General features: G+C 45.0%; 2 protein-coding genes across 9 annotated transcripts in view; one reads left to right on the forward strand and one right to left on the reverse strand.

The window, feature by feature from the left end:
• LRIG1 (leucine rich repeats and immunoglobulin like domains 1) overlaps nucleotides 1–14603 on the forward strand; it is a 93301-nt gene extending 78698 nt beyond the window's left edge. Inside the window, exons 10-19 of one of the 4 annotated variants that reach the window (XM_072875751.1) lie at nucleotides 2551–2622; nucleotides 3932–4003; nucleotides 6278–6441; nucleotides 8294–8614; nucleotides 9261–9542; nucleotides 10104–10523; nucleotides 11836–11958; nucleotides 12549–12713; nucleotides 13857–14165; nucleotides 14364–14603. In XM_072875751.1, coding sequence (XP_072731852.1) covers nucleotides 2551–2622; nucleotides 3932–4003; nucleotides 6278–6441; nucleotides 8294–8614; nucleotides 9261–9542; nucleotides 10104–10523; nucleotides 11836–11958; nucleotides 12549–12713; nucleotides 13857–14165; nucleotides 14364–14596 — 2161 coding nt within the window. In that variant the 3' untranslated portion in view covers nucleotides 14597–14603. The remainder of the gene's footprint in view (nucleotides 1–2550; nucleotides 2623–3931; nucleotides 4004–6277; nucleotides 6442–8293; nucleotides 8615–9260; nucleotides 9543–10103; nucleotides 10524–11835; nucleotides 11959–12548; nucleotides 12714–13856; nucleotides 14166–14363) is intronic. The other 3 variants (XM_072875752.1, XM_072875753.1, XM_072875754.1) reach the window with 3 other exon arrangements.
• Nucleotides 14604–14731: 128 nt separating this feature from the next.
• The window catches only part of SLC25A26 (solute carrier family 25 member 26), a 94589-nt gene continuing 87780 nt past the window's right edge, over nucleotides 14732–21540 (reverse strand). For 4 of the 5 annotated variants that reach the window (XM_072875759.1, XM_072875758.1, XM_072875757.1 and 1 more), the window contains one exon: nucleotides 17140–20450. In XM_072875759.1, the coding sequence (XP_072731860.1) occupies nucleotides 20354–20450 (97 nt within the window). In that variant the 3' untranslated portion in view covers nucleotides 17140–20353. Of the gene's footprint in view, nucleotides 14868–17139; nucleotides 20451–21540 lie in introns of those variants that run through there. The other variant, XR_012044556.1, reaches the window with a different exon arrangement.

The raw sequence follows: 21540 nt of genomic DNA on the forward strand, positions 1-21540 counted from the left end.
ACTGCAGCAGGCAGGCTAATTGTGGAGCTGCATACCGCTGCGTTCTAGTGTGCCACAGCCCTTTGAAGGGGGCTGCTGGGTTCAAACCATTTTGGAATTGGAGAAGTGGTTAGTTGAGATTTGAAGAGCATAATGATTTTAATGAGTTTGCTGGGGCATGGCATTATTACCAGCGTGTTACGTGTATCTCATGTATATAGCCATAAAATTGTATGCACCTATACATGTGGTGTATACATTGTGTATTCACATCCCCAGATGTACTGCTTATCTCTGCACAGATAAGTAAACAGATATAATCAGTATCTCCTAATTTTCAAAGTTGAAGATCCACTGTAAACAATAAATAGAAATCTCCAGTTACCAAACCCAAGCTCAGCATAACACCCTCGTTTAGGAATATGGCTCCAGAAATTGGTGTGTATGGGTGGAGCCATATGACCAGAGTTTGCATATAGTAAATTATTTACTATATTAATCATTCTAATGGATTTTTCAAAGCCTTCATTAATACAGTGTCCCTTTAACCAAATGATGGTACACATGATTGCACACATCCTTTGGTGCTTGGGGTATTTCACCCAGAGCAAAAAGCCACACACACACTCATGCAATAAATAGGACCTCTGATACCCTGGTTTTGGTGCTGCAGCAAGGAGCTCAGTAAAGCTCACTGTAGATATCTAGAATGATACTGTCGATAAAGCAGGTTGCAGCTATGTGGAGCCTTCAGTCAGCCACCAGCATGCCTACGATAGCTGTCTTTATTCTCGCCTCAAATCAAATAATTAACGAAGACACACAGCTCTGAAAATTCAGCTGTGGTTTTGCACCAAGTTAACTCTGCCCATAAGAAGGGCCTTTGAGTATGTGTCTCACTGTGGAGGCTGGGAGGTGGCTTTGCCTGAAACTGAAGCTTTTGGTTGTGTTTTGCTCTGGAATGGTAAGATTTGTGATTCTGGGGCGGCAGACCTGTTGTATGGAGCTAGGAGTAACTGGCCTTTCCTGTCTACTCAAGAATTAGAGTGGTGGCTCATCCGGCAATACCCGTGTCAGGGTATTGATTTTGTGAGGACCTGCTCAGGGTCATAGTGCTGCCCAGTGGCAGGCACCCAAATTCCCTCCAAAGACAACAGGCTGCAAGGACAGACTGTGATACAGTCTCAGTACTCCCTGTCGTAACAGTCAGCGTGATGAGCCGCGTTTTTGCTTTCTACCCAGTATGGCATCCGCTGCTTTCATCCACACAAAAACCAGGCTTTCTTGGTGCCCGTGTTGAGACACCAAATTATCCTGACATTTGAAGGGTGCTTTGTGGAAAGCCCCTAACAGGCTCCTGCAAATGTATTTGCTCGTATAATGGCTGCACATGCTCCATCTTGTACCCCAGCCTCCTTTCCCCAGCCGGTAGCAAGCAGAGGGACCATCATAGTTTTAGGGCTTTTTTAGGGTGTAAATATAGGTTACACCGTATATTGAAGGAAAAATCTCAAGGGAAACTCAATCAAATGCAGCACCGTATGTGCCAGATTTTACCTGAGGTGTTAGTGATGACTTGCATTAGACACCATATGAAGCAGACGGTGATAAAAGATGCACCTGGAAGATAAACCTTAGACAGAGAGAACCTGGGGAAGGAAAGTATTGCCTAATTAATGACATTGGTTGATGTTTTATTAAAACAGCTGAGGAGACTATCCATTTTGCATGAACCCTGCCCCTGGCCAGTCACCACTGGTCAATATTTATAGAGAACTGTTACTTTGCAGATAGCAGCTGGGCCGCGATCGCTCCAGCTGGCTGTTGCCTGCTGATAGTCCCCCATCTTGCCACTGTGTAGCACTGTCTGCTGATTCAGAGGAATGCTCTCTGGTCACAGATGCAAGCAAGCATGCTCCTCAGTGCTGTACATTACCTTTTCTCTTCTTCCTTTTGCCCCTTGAAATTACCACTTGGCTATCATTTATTGCATTATATTACTTTGCTGTTGTATTTATAATAAGCCAAGGAAGGAAGTCAGCAGTCTCTTCAGTTAGCTGCTGTATAAACGTGCAGCTGAGAGACAGCCCTCAGCCCTTGTGTGTGGATGTCTGTTCAGGCCAAGCAGCAGTGAATAAATTACCACTCTCTTACTATCTGGGAAGAAGTCAGAAATGAAAAGTGTTGCAGGGAGAGACCAAAATCTTGTTAAACTGTCATTGCACTTAATCCTGTCCACAGCCAGCCTGCAAAGAATAGAGGGGACCCTGTGTTACTCAGCAAGCTGGTTTCCAAGCACTGGAGCAAACCTGCCTTTTTACATGATATGGCACATTCCCTTTTGTGCTGTCATCGCTATTAAATTCGAATACAGATAAAAGGATTTAATTTCAGGAGCAGGAAAGCGAGTGTTCTTCAGCCCTCTTAATCTCCATGCAGTTCAGATTTCCTGGGACTTACACTGAGAGCGTATATCAGATAAAGCCACATTAATTGTGTTCCTTCTTTTTCTGCCCCCCCTCTCCCCATTTTCTTTCTGTTTATCTGGCACTGGATGTTTGGAAACTGCAGAACTCTGTTTGGAAACAAGATAAAGTCGGTGGCCAAGAAAGCGTTCTCAGGGTTGGAGGCCCTGGAGCACCTGTGAGTAACCCACCATGCCTCAGAGTTTGGGAAGGGGGGGTCTGCCAAAAGTAGCTGCTTGAGAGATCTGCTAGCAATTTAATAGTGTCTTTGTAAACTGAGAAGCCAGTCCATTTGTGGGGGCCACCTGCTTCCTTCTCGTTATAAGTCCGCTTCAACTTTGGCCTTTTTTTGTGCCAGGAACAAAGTTATAGAACATATGGCAAATCTGCATGCTCTTAATTTTTTGATTTGTTCTTGGATAAGTATCGCCTTGACTTGCACATTGCTTCTTTGCAGGCTGTTAGCAATGAAAATATGCTATTTCAGATGTAGCCCCCTCTCCTCCTCCCTTGCCCCAACTTCCTCCTAAATCTAGGCTCTGGCAGTGACACATGTTGCAAATGACTGCTTACGATGCAGGCACCGAACATCCCCATTCAGCACAACTGCCTTAGAGCGATTTGCAAGAAGTAAATTTTGGCTGCCACTATGTAATTTTTTTTCTGTGTCCCAAGGCTGATGACTCCAGCAGTGATTCATGAATAACTTCCTTTCTGAATTAAGACAAGTTAAAGTATATGTGATTTTGCTGTAGATGTTTTATTGGCTGTTGATTGTATGAAATGTCATGACCATTGAGAGCATACTGAAGGGTTGGGGCTGCCTGACTGCAGGGGTACGTTCCCAGATAAAGGTTCCCTTATTAATGCTCTACTGAGATTTTCCTCTTCAAGCAGTGCTTGTCTGTCCTATGCTTCACTTAGTAAACTTAAGCCCTCAATCTGACACTGTTTTCTTTCAGAGGACAAGTGAATTTTTTAATTAGCAATAGTTGTGAGGGAAGCTTTTAAGAATACCTTCTTTTGGATTGCAACGTTTTTCGAACAACTATAGTATCCTCTCAAAGTCACTTTCAAATAACTTCTCAGATGCCATTTAGTGCAAGTATTTGCTTTCTTTATGTTTGCTCAAGTTCTAGCCTGGGATATGACATTCCTGACTATCTTTGGTTATCGAGGGGACTGAGGAATTTCTGAGCTATGGATAATGGAGGTAGCTGAGACTCAGAAAGTGTAGTGAGAAGATGGGATATGGAATGACTTAGTGATTTACTCCCATAATTTTTGCTGGTTGACTATTGTTCAGCAATACTTACTCGATATTAAAGTGTTTTGTGGAAAGCCATTTCTATGAGCCACAAGTGGATATGGCCTTAACAAGGAGCTACCAAATCACCTGCTACTGGAGTCATTGCTTAAATATGGAGAGACTTCGTCATGGCCATAGCATCCCTTTTGTTCACATTGCCTTTGGTTGTGTTCTGCAGGAACCTTGGGGATAACGCCATACGCTCAATTCAAGCAGACGCTTTTGCTAAGATGAAGAGCCTGCGGCAGCTGTAAGTAATTGGACTGTACACACCATTAAAGAGGCAGGGATCCTTTTTGTCCTGGACATAAGAAGCAGCACATTGTTTCCAGTGGGGTGTTATTCGCATTATCACTCATTTATTTCCTCCTCCCTTCTGTCCTCCTCTGCAGGGTATTTTTACACGAGTAGATGTCACAGGAACATCTTGCATTTAATAGTGAGTGAAATTAGATCATCGGAACAGGTTCTTCCAGCAGGTTCGCATCTGTGCAATTATTCATCTCCGCTCAGGAAGTCCAGCCCTGGTCCTGTTAGCCATCTCTCCTTCTCACGCTGCCACTGATTTAATTCCCAGTGGCCCATCTGCTCCTTTGCTCTACCTATGTTTAGGATTCACATACAGTACTGACATTTCAGCAACAAGCACCATTTGAACTGGATCCACTTGTCATCCAGCCTTCTGGAGTAAAAATACGGATGTGTTATCAGAGCTGCTGCTTGTGCTCCAGGCTGGGGCTCTGTACTGTTATCAGACACTGTTTCCAGTCTTGGCTGGTTTCCTTTTCTCTTCTTCTCCATAAATATTTAATCCACTGTCAGTGCATTGCTACACTCTGGAGTAGTGCAATATCTGTGGAACAAGAAATCACTTACTTGGTATTTGGGCAGGTTCAGATTCTTCTTCCTGATGTTGGAAATGGGAATCGGATGGTCGCTGTTAGCAATGATATTTAATACCATTTAATACTGGAGAATGAATAAGATAAACGTTGCATGTCCGTTGTTTGTTTAACCACCTTATCTTCTGCACCGGCTCTTGAAACAAAATGGAGGTGAAAGATTGATCTTATTAGAGAAGAGCTTGTGGGACCTAGATATTGTGAAGGAACCTTTATACCATGGAGAAGGTGGCTTTCAGATAGAGGACATACACATGCAGAATGCATTGTACTGAAGTCTTAAATACTAAGGGCCTCTCTGACCTGTCCCAGCTAGCCAACAGTGTTTATGCCATCACATGTATTAGGGGGCTACACATCTTTCTAGGACAGCCAAGTGGACAACTTTGGAAAATCAGATCCCTGTGTTCTCTCATTCCCTCCCTCTCCAGTCCATTTCTTTCTTTTCCCCTTTCCTGGCTAGTTTCAGACTTCAGGATTTCCTGAGGTTATCAGATAGAAAAATGAGAGGAGATTCACATCTTCTTACAACACAGTGCTGGAGTTGGGATTCTGCTGTGCTCTTGGTATCCTGCTCTTGCACAACTTGCAGTATTGCAGGACAGGACTTCTCTGTCCTGGGCCATTTTCCCAGTCTCTGAGGCACCCTCACATTCGATTTGAGGGATCAGACTGGGTTTTGCTAGGATCTTGGACCAAACCAGACCAAAGTCTGAATTCCCTGTTGGTGTAAACTTGCAGTTCTCCACTGGCCTCAGAGCTATGCTGAGCCACAATTTGGCCCCGAATATTTAAAAAAAATCCTGAGTCTCTCCTTTTATTTGCTCCTTTTTCACAGCTCTTTTCTTAACAGAAGGTGCTAAGTTACTGTTAAGATGCTGAGATATGTTTTTGTGTTTTGCTTTCCAAACTAGTCACTGTTTGTATTGGGTTTACACAAACGTCTTTGGTCATTTCTCTTCCGCTGCTTCTGTTAATCAGTAAACACATCATCAGCTACACCTCTTATCCCTGGTGATGCTGGTGTGCAAACAGGTACCTTACAGAAGGCAGGCAGGGGCCTCTGCACTTACTCCTTTGGTGTTGGCCACTGAGGGAACTAAAGGTCTTACAGCGGGAACTTGGCATCCTCTCACTGTTCAGTAATTAAGTCCTGAATCCAGTCCCACCAAAGATGCTCAAACCACAGAGGCAGAGAAGGAGCATGTGTGGTAATGAGATATGAGAAGTGGGAGCAGGACGGGCTGTACTGTTGACTTGTGCCTCCACTGCGTGTCTCCTTTGTAGATGATCTGCCTCGGTTTCTCTCACTTAAGCCAGGGACAGCATTGCTCGTCCGTTCCTGGCAATCACTCTGGAAGTTGGTTAATAAATATAAGGTGCTAGGGAGTGTCAGTGGAGTACAGGAGTGGGTTGCTCTATGTGGAGATGAAATGCTGTTTAAATGTGTTATGTATTTAACATCATTAGTGCCTCAAGGACAGCCCTGCAGTCCTTTTTTTCCTTCCACTCATGCTGGTAGGAAAGGAGGAATGTGTCTAACACGAAAGGGCTGTGAGCTTTCCAGCCTTCTCTCCTTGCAGGACTCACAGCAGGCTCTTGTTGGTTTTGTTTCCCTGCAGCCACATAAACAGCGACAGCTTCCTCTGCGATTGCCAGCTGAAATGGTTGCCCCAGTGGTTAGTTGAGAAAGAGCTGCAATCCTTTGTGGTGGCCACCTGCGCCCATCCTGAGTCATTAAAAAGCAAGAGCATTTTTGCCATCGTGCCAGAAAGTTTTGTGTGTGGTAAGTCTTGCCTGTGTGTTTTGAGGTTGTATGAAGGGTAGGACTCACTTGGGAAACATTTTCTTTGACTACTAACATGTTATTATGAGAGGGTTTCTGTTTTGTTTTGTTACTCAGTGGGATCAAAGGAAGCCCAAGCCTGCATTTTAAAAATTTGTCACTGGCTACAATTTATTTCCCACCAAAACCACACAGTGCATTGCTTGCATCTAGTGTATTCCTTACAGGGCTCCCTGAGTATTAAATCAGAAAGGGACTAATGCTTGTTCCAGTTCCAAATGGGGCTGCACAGAGACTTCCCCAGTCCTCTCGGTTTGATACTACCAAGACTGCAGCTATTAATTTTTTTTACTCTGCAGCATTCTGATCTTCTTCTGTGGCTTTGTGTTCTTCACTTATCTTTTCTCCCTCTTGGAAATAACAAAGGGTTAAAAAAAAGCAGAGGAGAATCTTTCCATCACAGCTCCAGTTTTTGGGCCAGTAAAGCATTACACATGAACCAACCGGCAGCTAACAGTTGCATTATAATCTTTGTTTGTCCTATGGTTGTTTTTTCTACTAAACAGCACCTACTGCTGTTCTCCCACCCAAACTCTGCAGTTGACTCTGCACCTGAGCTGTGGTTGCAAAGCAGCTTTACTTAATACCCAGCACACACGAACATCTACTACCTCTCGTAAAGAAATGAAATGTAAATGATCAGAGGAGGCCAAAGTGATGCTGCTCATGCATCCAGCTTTTGGGCAAAATAAAGGCCTGGTTTGGTGAGCCAAATGCTGTGCTGTGGAGCCAACCAGTGTGGATCCTGGGTGGAGCTGCACATGCCTGTTTGATGAAGGAAAAATGAGCTTTTGAAAACACTGTTTAACTAACTTGAATGCATGACTTGCATTGAATGCTGAGAAAAAGCTTTGTTCCAGCTGCTGTGCCATGTCCCTCTCGATCCCAGAGTGGTAGGGCTCTGCCTAGGTGGCCTCTGTCTGAGGCAGTCTGGGAGGCTTGCTGCGTTCATCTGGAAGAAGAGATCATGAAGGCTCCATCCCCACAGCAACATCACAAAGTGAAGACAGCTTTGCTTCTCCGGTGCCTGCCAAGTCCTCCAGGCACTAGTACTCCTGGTTCCAGAGGCCTGTCTGTTTAATTAAACCTTAGTCAAATATTAAATTACACCATTTGTAGAAATCTAATAAATGAATCTGCTTGGAACCTTGCTAAAACCAACAGTCTTCAGGGCAGAGAGAGAGTGTGTAAAGCTTTCCACCCCAGACGGGTGACAGGCAAATACAGCTGCTTCTGCTTTGACAGTGCGTGCTGCAGTCGCCTTGCTCATGAGCTTTTATCCCTAGAGGTGGCATTTGCAGCCCTTTAAGCGTCCGTCCTCCTGCTCTCCCCTCCTGCTTCATGCTAATGCAGGCCTGGAGGTGAAGTTTTAAGTTCGGTATTGCTCTTCATGAATGGGTTGTACAAGGAAGGATATTTTCTTTAGACCATAGTGTCTTTCTGAGGTTCAGCTACATTGGTGAAGAGAGCTAGGCATCTTATAGGTGTTTGAGGTCACTAAGTGACCGTCTCAGTCCACTGATTGCAGAAGGAGCCAGAGGAATGAGAGTCCTAGCTTAGAGCAGCCACTCAGTGGAGTTGTGCGTGGCACATCTGCACTGTAGAGCTAGTCTCGATGGTGGAGTGCTTTGCAAGAGCAAGCTGCTTTCCTGGTGTAGACAACAGTGGATGTAAAAGCAGATGTGCAGTAATGTCTTTCACTTATGCACTACTCATTTCTCATTGCATCTCTTTGCTTGCTCTAGTCTTTCCTCATAGTCCAGAACTAACTATGCCTGCTGTTTTCTCTTAGATGATTTCCCCAAGCCACAGATCATTATCCAGCCTGAGACAACAGTGGCCGTCCTTGGGAAGGACATCCGTTTCACTTGCTCGGCCGCCAGCAGTAGCAGCTCCCCCATGATGTCTGCATGGAAGAAAGACAATGAGATGCTGCACAATGCTGAGATCGAGAACTCTCCCCACGTGCGGGCAAAGGATGGCGAGGTGATGGAGCACACCACCATTCTGCACCTCCGGCATGTCACCTTCGCCCATGAAGGGCGTTACCAGTGTATCATCACCAACCACTTTGGCTCTACCTATTCCAACAAGGCCCGACTCACTGTTAACGGTGAGTAGAAAGCTGCTTCCTCATTCCTTTCCTCAGCCTGAGCTGGTACAATTCTCTGGGACCCACTTTTGGCAGGCAGTGATTCCTGAGGGTCTGTTCCTGATGGTATGGAGCTCCTAACCTCTTCACACCAGCTGCTTGCATCTCAGTGGATGCTGAGAAATGCCATGTGAGGAGCACATGCCAGGCTTGTGATGGCTGCCATCCAGCCAAGCACTTCAGCACGTACTTAACGGCTTTAGCTGCCTCTCTTTGGCTGTTCCGGTAAGAGTCTTTGCCCAATGAAATGGGCAAATGAAAATACAAAAGGATACAAAGAAAAGGGACAAGAGTGATTGAAAGCTCTCTGTAGGAGAGGTAATGGGGTTTGTTTCCAGGTTAATTGCAGAAGAAAATTAGCTTTGATCCCAGCTCTAATGATCCTGAGTGGAGGGGTGTCTTGGACACTGCAGGCAGGTATGTGCTGCAGAAATGCAGGGTTAGTCCCCAGCAGTTTAGATACATCATGCAAAAGCAGCTTGCCATCCTCTTGCCTATGGGTCATTACCGTATCCATCTCCTGCCTAGGAAGGAAAACAGAACTGCCCAGAAGATGGTGTTTTCCCCATGGAATTGCTCATACCTTTTTCTTGTTTTTCTTTATCAGTGTTGCCCTCATTTATCAAAACGCCCCACGACATCACCAGCCGGACAGGGACAACGGCACGGCTGGAGTGTGCAGCTGAAGGACACCCCACCCCACAAATTGCCTGGCAGAAAGATGGGGGCACGGACTTCCCTGCGGCCCGAGAACGTCGTATGCACGTCATGCCTGACGACGATGTCTTCTTCATTACGGATGTGAAGATAGAAGACATGGGTGTCTACAGCTGCACGGCACAGAACTCTGCAGGGTCTGTGCTTGCAAATGCCACCCTGACTGTACTGGGTAAGATGCGTTTAGTGCCCCTGAGAGACCAAGTGGTCTGGAAGTGGGAACTGGAAGGGATTGCTGTTCAAGCTTTTCAGCAGTTGCAGATACAGAAAAGGGACAAAGAGGCAGTGCTCTGCATTAGTCTTGTTTCATTGTTTTACACTGTAACTAATGAAAAATACCCTGCTAATTAAAAGAAGGAGCCGTGAGTCGCATTTCCTCTTGTGCCAAGGAAGCCCCTCCAACCACCCTGTTGTCTGCCTGGGAAAGTTACTTCAAAAGGAAATTGCACTCCATCTCTCTTGCCCTATGAAATAATTCATGTGTGTCAGCCGTTGCCCCTTGTCCTCGGGGGTTTCTTTGTTGGGAACACTAACACCAACTGGTTATGGGAAGGCCTTGCTTATGATTGTTAGATCTGTTGTGGTCTGCAGCTGCCGTGCTCCTGGGCACATGGCTGCATAGTGCATTGCTGTGTATTTGTCTGCAGGAACATCAGTTACGTTCAATACTGTTAAAATAAATCTGTTGTTACACTGTCCCCAATAATTAATTTCTGTGTTTATTCTCCTGCAGAGACACCATCTTTGATTCATCCACTGGAAGACCATGTAGTGTCTGTAGGTGAGACTGTGGCTCTTCAGTGCAAAGCCACAGGGAGTCCACCTCCCCGCATTACCTGGCTGAAAGGTGACCAGCCCCTGATCGTGACAGAAAGGCATCACTTTACCTCTGGCAACCAGCTGCTGATCGTTAGGAACGTTGTCTTGGAGGATGCTGGGAAATACACCTGTGAAATGTCCAACACCCTGGGGACAGAGCGCGCACACAGCCATGTGAGCATCTTACAGTCTCTTGGCTGTAGGAAGGACCGTACCACTGTGGGGATCATCACCATTGCCGTGGTGTGTAGCATCGTGCTGACTTCTCTGGTCTGGGTCTGCATCATCTACCAAACCAGGAAGAAGAGTGAAGAATACAGTGTCACCAACACAGGTAGCTCTAGTCTCCTGCTAAGGCTTTCTCTAACCTTTTGTGCTGTCAGACTTCCCACTGAGTCTGAATCAGCACGTCAGGTAGCCACACAATCACACTGGAAAAGCAGTTGGCTTATCTCAGTGGTTCTCTTGGCTCACAAAGCTGGAACTAGCTTTCACTTGCTGTTGAAGCATGTTCAGAGCTGCATCTCTACCCTTGGCTGGCTCTTCAGAAAGGTCTTTTCTACTTGGCAGTAGTTTCACCCATTGCTTTGCTACTTTGATTTTCCATGACCATAAATGATAACTCTTGAGACAGTCTGGATTATGTCCGTGATGCTGGGAACCTGTCTTACTTCTTGGGAATCTGTATTTTCAAAGACTTTGTATTCAAAACATAGAAAAATTAGACTTTGAAGCTGGAATCCCTTTTTCCGTGTTGCCTGTAAGAGGTGTTGTAGCCCTGCTGATGAGGGGCATCCCTCACTTTTTAGGGGAAGCAGCAGTGTTTATTTCTTCCTGCTGATCTTCAAAGGGGATAATTTGGTACTGAAATAAGTGTTGCAGTGAGAATAAACTCTTCTGCCCTCAACATTATACAATCTCTGAACAGAAGTATGGAGGAACCAGCCTAAGGCTTGTCACCCTGCTGGGATTTGCAGCCTTCCTATATTACCCTTAGCTGTACATATAGTACAACATAGGATTTTAAAGACATGGGCTAGGCATGAAGTCTTGGATACCATATGACCAGTGTGATGTGTAAGTGGGGTTTTTCTCCCCCTTTTTTCCAGTCCTGAAAACCTAGGGGCTTCATGCCTAGCATAATTGAGTTTGTTTGTATGACGGGGGAAACTGAAATTGCCTGATATAAAATGGAGAAGGCCAAGGACAGCTAAGGGGCTCAGACGTACTTGCCTGCTTAAGTCAATCGAAGACCCTGTTCTCCAGAAGTCTTTTACTCATGACTTTGGGAGACAGAGGACTTGAGTCAAATGAGGTACTCTGAATTTCAGGGGAAAAGGAAGGATTTACTTGTTCCGAAGAAACAGTTCCACCTCCACCTACCTTGTACTGACCATGCCAAATGCAAACACCCAAAATGGCTTTATCAGCACTGTATCTCACATCTTTAAGCTTTGAACAATCAGGAGTGAGGCTTCTGAGGAGAATGGAGTATTTAGGCAGTTCAGTTCCCATTGCATCTACAGAGAATACCAGTTGCAGATCTAGTCCCAAATCCCTCTTGAAAATGGGATTTTCCTGCCTTTGAAAACAGAAGCCTTTCTATCCTGCTAGGAACTGACATTTCTCTGCTCCCATTGCTCTAGATGAGACTATTGTGCCTCCTGATGTGCCAAGCTACTTGTCTTCACAAGGGACTCTTTCTGACCGGCAGGAAACAGTCGTCCGAGTAGATAACCAACAGCCTAACGGGCACATAGACAGCAACGGTGAGAACAGGTTTAATTATTTTTTCTGTAATGCTGTATCTGAACTTGCTATGAGGAGGGAGAAATCACAGTACAAAGTACTTCTGTGCTTGTTATGAGTTATCTGAAAGATCTTCATAATGTAATTCTCTAGCTACTGCATTTATGCAGAACAAGGATCTGTCTTTCACTTCACGAAGCTATCCTCTCCCAGTAATAACAGTGTTCATACAAGCAGACTGCTTCAGAAGCTGCTCAGTCAGGCCCTAAGGACTGTTTTTTTGCTAATTTTGGATTAGTTCTTTGGCACCAGAGTTACCCATAGTTAAGCTCTACTAGAAGATACATTAGCATTGCCTGTCCTTGCCTTCAGGCTTAGAAATTAAATGCTGGGATTCTACAGTATTTGAACACCGCATGTTAGGAAGGAAAAGTTAAGTGTTCCGAACTAAGATTCTCCTGAGATTGTACAGCATTTATTCTGTTAAACATTAGCTTAAAATTATCTATTATCTCCATTGCTATTTTTTCTCCCTTTTTGCAGCTTTTACGGTAGAAATAAGACTAAGAAGTCATTTAACTGAGAGCAGATGGTTGTAATCTTTAGCCAGATGGTTCGTTTGTTACAGGTATGTGTCAGACTGATGCTGGAAGGTGTCCAGATGTTGAAGCTCCCACTGTCGGTTGTAGACAGCCAAAGCTGTGTATCGGCTATAATAAAGACACTTGGAAAACTGAAGACATGGCTGATGGAATGCTTGTTCCAGATAAGACAGGTACAAAACCCATTAATCTGGAAAGGTATTTCGTGTTTGTACAGATCAGAAAGCCCTCCAAGTCAGAGACAGTATTAAAACAAGAAATTCAGGGGGTAAAAAGCCCAGAATGATTCTCAGGTGTGAGCACAGCAAATCTACTTTCTCCTCCTTGTTTTGATCCTCTATCAAGCTTGGATAGTTTGAATTCAAGGAACTGTCAGAAAGAGGCAGACGAAAGCTCACGATAGCCATTGCTTGCAGCTGGCTGATCGGTATTTTGATTTCAGCTATTCCTAAAATGTGACAGCACTTTCAAACTGAAGGTGTTAAAATTTTTCATGCTCTTCAAAGGGGCTGTCAACTGCAAAGCTCAGCTTTTTTTAATTTTCAAAATTTAAAGGTTGTTTTGGGCACTACACCTGCCTCTGCTCTTTGCCAGTTTCTTGGGTGTTACACTCATACTTTTCTATATTTAGAGTGTGGTTTCTTTTCTCATGCTGTATTGTAACATCCACAGAAAACCAGCCAGTGAAACTAATGTTCTCTCCAGGAGAAACTGTAAAGTTTAATAATGCAAAGTTGTTGACTGCACTAAGGAAATTAACTTTCAACATTTAGAAACTCCTTCCTGCTTGCTGCTTTGAATTCTGCTCATCTGTTATTACCACTACTAGTAATAACATATCATGAGATAACAATATGAGTTGACAGTGATCCCTGTAAAGCAGCAGTGCAAAAATAAGAAAGGTAACTTGGTATTTTAAAGCAGGTACAGGAAAGTTCCACTTTCTATTTCCACCCTAACTAGAAAGGCTGAAAAAGGAAATAAATGCACAGTTTATTTAAAAAAAAAAGAAAGTCACAACTTCTTTGGAGTAAAACAAACAAACAAACAAACCACACCCCAACAAAACCCTACTAAACCTATTAATTGGAACTACCTTTAGTGATAGCTACAGAGTTCTGAAAAACGCAGGTATTTACTAGCCCTGTGTAAAACTGAGCAATGTCCATATTATTTGGTGAGAGAGATTCCCACACTGCCGAGGGGCAGATGAACTAAACAGCTGCCTTTTCCTTCCGCAAGTTGTATGTTTCAGTGCTGACAACTTCCAGCTGGTTAATCTTCATTTGTTGCTGTTTTCTCTTCCTCCCGTAAAGGCTATGGCCTGCCAGTTGTGTGCACGGACTGTAGTGGCAGCACGGACAGCATGAACGTCCACATTTACCCCAAGGAGTCGGAGTACTACTCCGAGAGCCTTAAGACTATGGATAATACCTACCCAAACGCACTGAGCAGCAAGGAACGAAATAGGAAGAGGGGTGCAGGCACCAGCCTTCTTCATCCTCAGCCGTGCAACGGGATTGCCAGCAGCAAGAGGATGGAAACAGACGGGACCCTCTACCCCAGCAACCACGACAGAATAAGACCTGCGAGCACGACCAGCCCGCTGCTTGCAGACCAACATGGTATGTGTTTCCTTGGGGATGTGTGTTTCTCCCCAGCTGTAATACAGTACCGTTTGGGTTATATCAGAGCCCTGTTTTCTCCCATCAGCTTTTTTAACTGGCTCAAGGGCATGAGTGATAGTGGCAGGGTTGGTTTTATGGGGGAGCGCTGGCAGGCTGAGCATCAACTAACCACGCTGGCTCTTTGGTTTCTTGCAGGCTCTTCACAAGCAGTAGCAAAGCCTCCAGAGCTTAACAACCTTAATTTGGTGAGAGCTTCACCGGCAGGAGGGTCATTAAAGCAACTGAACGTGCTTCCTGAAATTTCCCCAACACTACTGGATTTGCAGAGCGAAGCAGAAGTGAAACAAGCTTTCCTGTCCAACGGCTACACACCCCAGCCGTGCGACTCCGTTCATGAGTTGAAGCCACCGAACAGATCGCTGGACTGAAAGGACAGACTGCCATGTGCAAATTAACAAACACGCTATTATTTTTTTTAATTTTTTTTGCACAGAGTATATAGGCTACTTACTTCTACCTCAAATCTTGAACTGATGACCTGTCAAAGGCAAACAACTGAGGTATGAGAAACAAGCTTGTATGGGGAACAAACTCCTGTTCGAGCGTCATCTGTTTGTACATAGTTTAAAACTTCCCTGAGAAGTATGAAGCGTTCAAAAGTTGACTTGCATATGAAGCACATAAATGCAAGGGATTATTCTGTAAAGAGAAAAGTATTTGATACAATTGTACATAAGAGTTTTCATATATAAATATATATATATAAAATATATATATATATCTTTTACAGAGGCTATTTTAATCTTTAGTGCATGGAAAACTGAGTGAAATTTTACAATTTTGGCAATATTGTTTTCAGTATCAGGTTGCTGTTAAACTTTGTGAGAGAAATAATTCTGGTGCCTTAAATGCATAAGCAGAACTTTAAAAAGCCAGACTGTTCCAAAGGGATTGTCCTCTTCTCAATGGAAGTTCCTTTAAATCAAGTATCAATTGGGTTACTTAGCACAAATTTCCTTCCCCTTTGAAATTTATTGCACTTAACACATTTAAACAGAGATCTTCAACTGTTTCAAATGAAGTTTATAGGGAAAAAAACATGCAGTGAGAAATTACATAGCAACCTGATTTTTTCCTGTTGGTGGAAGAACTTAAATTCCATTACTTCTCAAAACTGCATAAAAATGTAGTATACTGTGACTGTGTGCTATGTTAGAGTGGACCACACAAGAGGCACTAAATAATTCAGCAACAGTGCAGAGCCCCAAAACAACCAGACAAAAAGGCTGTCGTGATTAGTGAGCAGTCATTACCAAAATAAATAATTCATGCAGTAAACTGTGGGGTGGTCTCATATATTGTACCATTCAAAAAGCATCATAGCAAAGGCGTTATTTGCCCATATATGCTGTTCCAGCACTGATCACCTACAGAGCTAATCGCAGACATTTCCCTCCCAAATGGATGCAGCTTTACCTGTATAAGGTGCATACAATGATATACAGCCTCGCCCTGGTTAGAAGGAATAACCTGTGCCAGTGTAATGCATTTTCACACCCCAAAAAATACATCTGTTCGGGGTGGGGTGTTGAAACCATAGAGCTGTTTTGACAACAAAACTAAAATCACACTCCTGAGCTGACAGCTGTACCGTTAATTCATCTGCTACTTTTAACTTTTTTTCCTGCAACACCATATTACGCTTTCCTGTTGAACACCATTACCCCCATCTGCGGCCAGACTCTTTATATGAAAATATCTGCTTCAAATGAATTATGCTGCTTTGTGTAGCAATTCTAGGCTATTCAGAAATATATTCGTTTAGAAGGGAAACTGTCTATTTATGGTTGAAAGTACTCTGTTAAATGGAAGTGTCCCAAGTATTTTTATGTGGTCTTTTAAGTTCATTCATGAATGGGGGGAAAAAGAAACACCCACATTGGTCAAACAGATCTTTGTCACTTCTAACTTCACTATGACGCTTTTTATTTATAGAAAGGCTGCTTTCTGTTGGTGTTGGTACCTGTGGATGGAGGACTCCCTTCCAGTTACTTGTAATTTGAGTTCTGCTAACATAAGGTTGCTAACTCTGGTGATGACTACTTTGGGGGAAGGTTTATTAGGGGGTTTTGTTACTTTTTTTCCTTAGGAGCAACTCAAATGCCAGTTCCACTGAAGCCGAGTCTGGTGGAAATCCACCTTTGCTAGTGCTGTGGCTCAAAACAAGCGTTGGAGATAAGGGCAGAAACATTTAATTTTCTGTTTAGATCCATCACTTGGGAATCTGCCTGAGCGCCACTGCATCCTGTCCAGCCTCACCTTGAGGAGCCACCACCTCCCGCAAGGGAAAGACCTCTCTCTCTTGCCCAGTAGCTGATGGCGAGTTTCCCTGTAGACTAGCCAGCTGAACCTGACCTTGATGAAGCAAGGCATAATTCAGCCAGGTACCTGTCTGTATCAGTTCCTGACTATTGACACGTTTGCACTTTGAGACAGATGGCTGATTATGTTGAGTGATCTTAGAAAATTATAAACTGAGTGTAATTTTCCCTTTAGTTAAGGGAAAAGTATGCTTCAGAACTGACTCACAAGGTGAAAACAGTGGAACTGGGGACACGAGGAAGATGGGAATGATTTGACTCATTTTGCTGCCGGAAATGTCATCACCATTGCAGATACAAAGCATATTTGCCACATTAACATTTGAAAATAATGTTTCTGAATAAAGTTAACTGCCTAATGTTACGACTTCCACTAAATATGTGAATTTGCTGCTTCTAAGAGGCAATGTGAAAGAGGAAGTATTACTTTTGTGTACAAAGTTATTTATTTATTAGAAAATTTGGTACAATGTTGTACATTGAAAAACATGTAAGATATTGAAGTGTCTAACAAACGGCATTGAAGTGTCTTTAATAAAGGTTCATTTATAATATTACAGCTGTTTTGTTGAGAGTGAGCTTTTGGGAGTTTCAGTTGAAAATTAAATAAAATTCTAATCGATTGCTATACTCTTTTCTGTCTTTTTCTCTGCTGAAAATGCAGACTGACTGCCAAAATATCTGCTCCTGAAATTAGACCCACAACTTTAACATTAGATACTGTAGATCAGCATGAGACTCTTGGCAGCCTGACTTGTGGATGGGGTGGAATTTGGGGGCTGTATTGAAAGATACAATGAAGAACTCGTAAGAAACACATTTCTAACATATCAACTTGCTTAAGTATCTGGCAAGTACCCTTATCTTGGCACTGAAAACAGAACAGATGGGGCGTGTGCATGTGTGTGTAAGTATGTAAGAAAAATGGGGCCAGGATAGCACCAGGCTCAGCTGCAGTTGTGAACACCTCTGGCTTTCTCAAACCGAACCCCACCCTGTATGGAAATTCCAGAGGCAGCTTTGGAGATAAGCTTGAAGTCTTGCTTTAACTAAAAATCTCAATTCAGTTTCTGTATATTTAAAAAAAATTTTAAAAAAGTATTTCTTCCTCCAAATTATGACTTTAGGTATAAAGCAGATTTTTCTGAGACTAATCCCTTAACTAAATCCCTTAACACATGTAGGAGTTAAAATATTTTAAAATGGTAAAGAGCCTTTAAGATGCTGGTGCCTGATCTGAGATTCAAGTTTTGTTATTGCACATTATAGGATAATGTGCAATAAAATGAATTTTTCAAGTTTTGGTAAACTTGAAATAAAATGTCACTAAAACTCAAGGCAAACAGGCAGTAGGGGAAAAACAAACACATTTTTAGGTCTTCCCCCCGCTGCAGTCCCATAACTAAAAGTGTCATTTTCAGCAGGATTAGACAAATCAGTGCGTGCAGAACAGCCCCTGGCCGCCCAGCAGGGCTCTCACTTGCCTGGTGCCATTCCGGGTGACCGTGTCCTTCCCATGGTGGTCCAGGCGTGCGGAGCCAGTCCATCAGCACACGGGAAGGGGAAGGAAGCACATGGAGTCCAGCCCACCTCACCCATTTTTAAGTAAAAGCAGTGATGACAAAAATCGATTATGCAAATATTAAGTAAAAACAACAAAAATCCAGCAGTTGGACCCAACGACTTAGGAGACATGATTATTTTCAGCTCAAGTAATTAAATGCACCAACTGCAGTGCTAATCCTCTCATCATGTTTAAAGAGCTTTAATAGAAAATGTTAGTTAGTTAGCTTTTAAGACAGACTAATAAATCCCCCCCCCCCCCATGCCCCTAAAACTGGTTCTACTATATATAAACTTCATAAAAGAGACACCCTTAAAAGTGGCAGGAAGCGCTGCTACACCGTGCCACGGAAACTGGTAGAATTAACCAGCCAATATGGGACTTGGCTGAAATTCCCTACTTTAACTGAAGATGATTATTTTTAAGAATTATGTCCTTTGTTCTGTAGGTTTTACTTGTTTGCCTGTTATTTTCTAAGTTTTGGCCTCACAAAGTCTTACTACTATGTCATGGGTTGACAGTGTAATAAAACATGCAGCCTTAGTAAGCCTGGCCCATGTTTGTGCCTGAGCAGCAGCCTGTTCTCTGGGCAGGGGCTCAGGCTTCACATGTGCCCCCGCTTCGTTCATGCACCAACCTGGTTTGGCATTTGTTCTCCCTCGCCCCAGGCTCCCTACACCTGTACACCTTCCTGATGAGGAGAACCACCTCAATGTTAAATTCTAGCACCCCAGGGGAGCACGTCATCACAGGTACGACTTCCCTTAACTCAGGTGCATGCATGCAGTGCCACCACGTTGAAGCCAATGGCCTCGGTGCCGCTATGGCTGCACAAGCCGGGCTCTGCCACCCCTCTCAAGCCTGACCGCAGGCACTCACGGTGCATCAAGTCCCGGCACGCGGCACACAACCGCGCCGCTTACCCTGGCGCAGCTCACCCCTGCTGCCCCTACAGCAGCCAGCACCCACCTCCTCACCCCCACGCGCAAGTCCACCAGCGAGGAGACCCTCAGCCTCCGAGCGTCATGGCTGAGCCCAGGGCAAACGTGTGAACCGCCACCGCCTGACCCGGCCCCCTTATCCCACCGTGCTGGCGCAGCCTGAGGAGGGGCTTTGGTGCGTGCCGAAGGCGCTCACCGCAGCAGCTCGGCTTTGCCTGCCCAGGCATCCTCACGCAAACACCCGCCACATCTAAACATTTCCAAGCACTGCCTAGCCAAGTTGCTGGTGTAAACTTGGCCAAATTCTCCCCTTCCAGACTCTGGTGATAATTTCAATTGAGTGATTTCAATAAGGCCTCTTCACTGAGCTCGTCCCTGCACCATTTTGGCCACGACATCTTCTCCTTGCTAACATGAGACCAAGAGCAGAGGTTTGCTCTGCCTGCCAGCAGTCCTGAGAACCCTCAGGATCCATCCGTACATTGGCAGGAGAACTTGTGCGCTCTCCCTGCCCTGCCTTCCCGGCCTCCCGCCTGGGCTTCAACATTTCCAACCTCCTGCTCCTTCAGCTGCTGAGGGACAAAGACCAAAAGAAGGCAGAGCTGCATGTCTTTGCACAAGGCACAGCTGTAAAATAATGCGAGCCTGTGCTTTTACTGGAGAAATGTGAGTCTAATTAATAAAGCTGCACTGGCTACCACACAGGAATGCTTGCTGAGCACCTGTAGGTATAAACAGGAATATAAACTTTCACAAATACGGCTCAAATCAGAAACAAATGGATTATTGTCTTTTACAAAGAGCTCTCCCAACCTGGACTACTTTCAGTGCTGTTGGAGGGCAGCAGGCTGTAACTCTATCAGCCCCTTCCCCAACCAGAAAAACCCTCCCCATGTTATGAGGCAGGTGCCACTGAATTATGAAAACTCGCTTTATTTCAGCCTCCCCGCTCAGCCCACGATCTGGAGGTTTGCAAAACACTTCCCCTGCAGGAGTTCTAATAACGCCTTTCTCAGCCACTGTAATTAACTGTTTACCCCCCAAATATTACTTTTTTGGCATGACTCTCACAATGACCTCACTCACTTTCCATGCAGGAAAACTTCATGTTTGGGAAATTGGATTATTGGAGGATTTACTTTTCTTTAGCAGTGAAAGCGGCGCTCAGCGCGCCGAACAGCTGCTGCGGCACGGCGAAGGGGCGGCAGGAGGAAGGCTGCGTTCGCAGGAGGACCCCTCCTCCAGCTCAGGGGCTTCTCCAGCTCTGCGGCAGCCACTGGCGGGACCGGCCGGGCTGGGTCAGAGCAGCAGCTGGCGAGTCTTCTCGTATGTCCCCAGGAAGATGAAGCCTCCCAGGCTGATGGCTGCCATCCGTGGGACAACACCTGCGAACAAGCTGAAGGCGAGGGAAAGGAGATTTCAGAGGATGAGCGGAGAGCGGATGCTGCACGGCTGGCTGCAGGGGCTTTGGAAAACAAAGCCAAGAAAAATCATCTCTCTTGCTGGTTTCTTAAATCCCACCCTGCTGCTCACTGAAGGAAGCTGTCTGGGCTTCCCTAACAGAGTACTCCCAAGCCTCGTGAATTTTAACCCCTCTCTACACTCCTCAGGTGCGGAAGCAAAGGTGCAGGAGGCTTCGGGCCATGTTGCAGAAAGAGGAGCTCGGACACATCCCCACAAAGGGCTGCAGACAGAAGGGAAGCGTCCCATCCTCCACTGCCCCCATCCAGCCTCGGCACAGGGACCCCCTCCTCTCTCTTCCAGGAGCTCCCCCACCGCAGACAGCCCTGCTCACCGCAGCAGCTCATTCCCAATAACGTCCAACGGGGGCCAGCAGGGAGGGAGCAGGAATGGCTGCGCGTTCAGCCACCATGATTTTTAGGTGCCTGATCCTAATAGTTCTTGGAAGTTAACAGGAAACTCGTGCAAAGCCAATTGCTCAACACATCTAAGCTCATAGTTGGTTTAACAACGTCAGGATAGGCCAGTGTGTCCTCCCAGAGGATTATAGGCTTCCTTTGTTGCAAGCAAGGATTAAACATTAGGCTCGAATCTGTTTGGCATCCCCCCGCTGATCTATCGCCCGCACGGCAGGAGCCCTTTGCAGCACGCTCTGGCTGAGCTCCGCAGGGATGCTGTCCTTGGCTTTTTCTGAATGCTGCATGGTTCCCGTTAGGAGCGTGTCCACAGTGGGACAAGGTGTAATTCCCAGTGAGACCGGGCTGCGTGGAAGATGCACACAGGAGCTCTCTGCTCCCTGCCCGTGCCCGGCAAGTCACGCTGCACTGGGGAAACCTCTGGCTGCAGTAACTCTGGTTTTCGTTGTAATGAGCTGTGCTAAGGAGCCTGGAGCACACAGGCAGATGGAAACATTTTATGGCTTTACTAGACAGCAATTGGGTCTATTACCATAATGACAGCTTTAAAACAGAGTAATTTGTACAAGGCATGTATGGACAGAGCGCTGATAGGGTAAATCCTACAGT

This window comes from Ciconia boyciana, chromosome 11 (genome assembly GCF_034638445.1).
Source record: "Ciconia boyciana chromosome 11, ASM3463844v1, whole genome shotgun sequence".
NCBI classification, from domain to species: Eukaryota; Metazoa; Chordata; class Aves; order Ciconiiformes; family Ciconiidae; genus Ciconia; species Ciconia boyciana.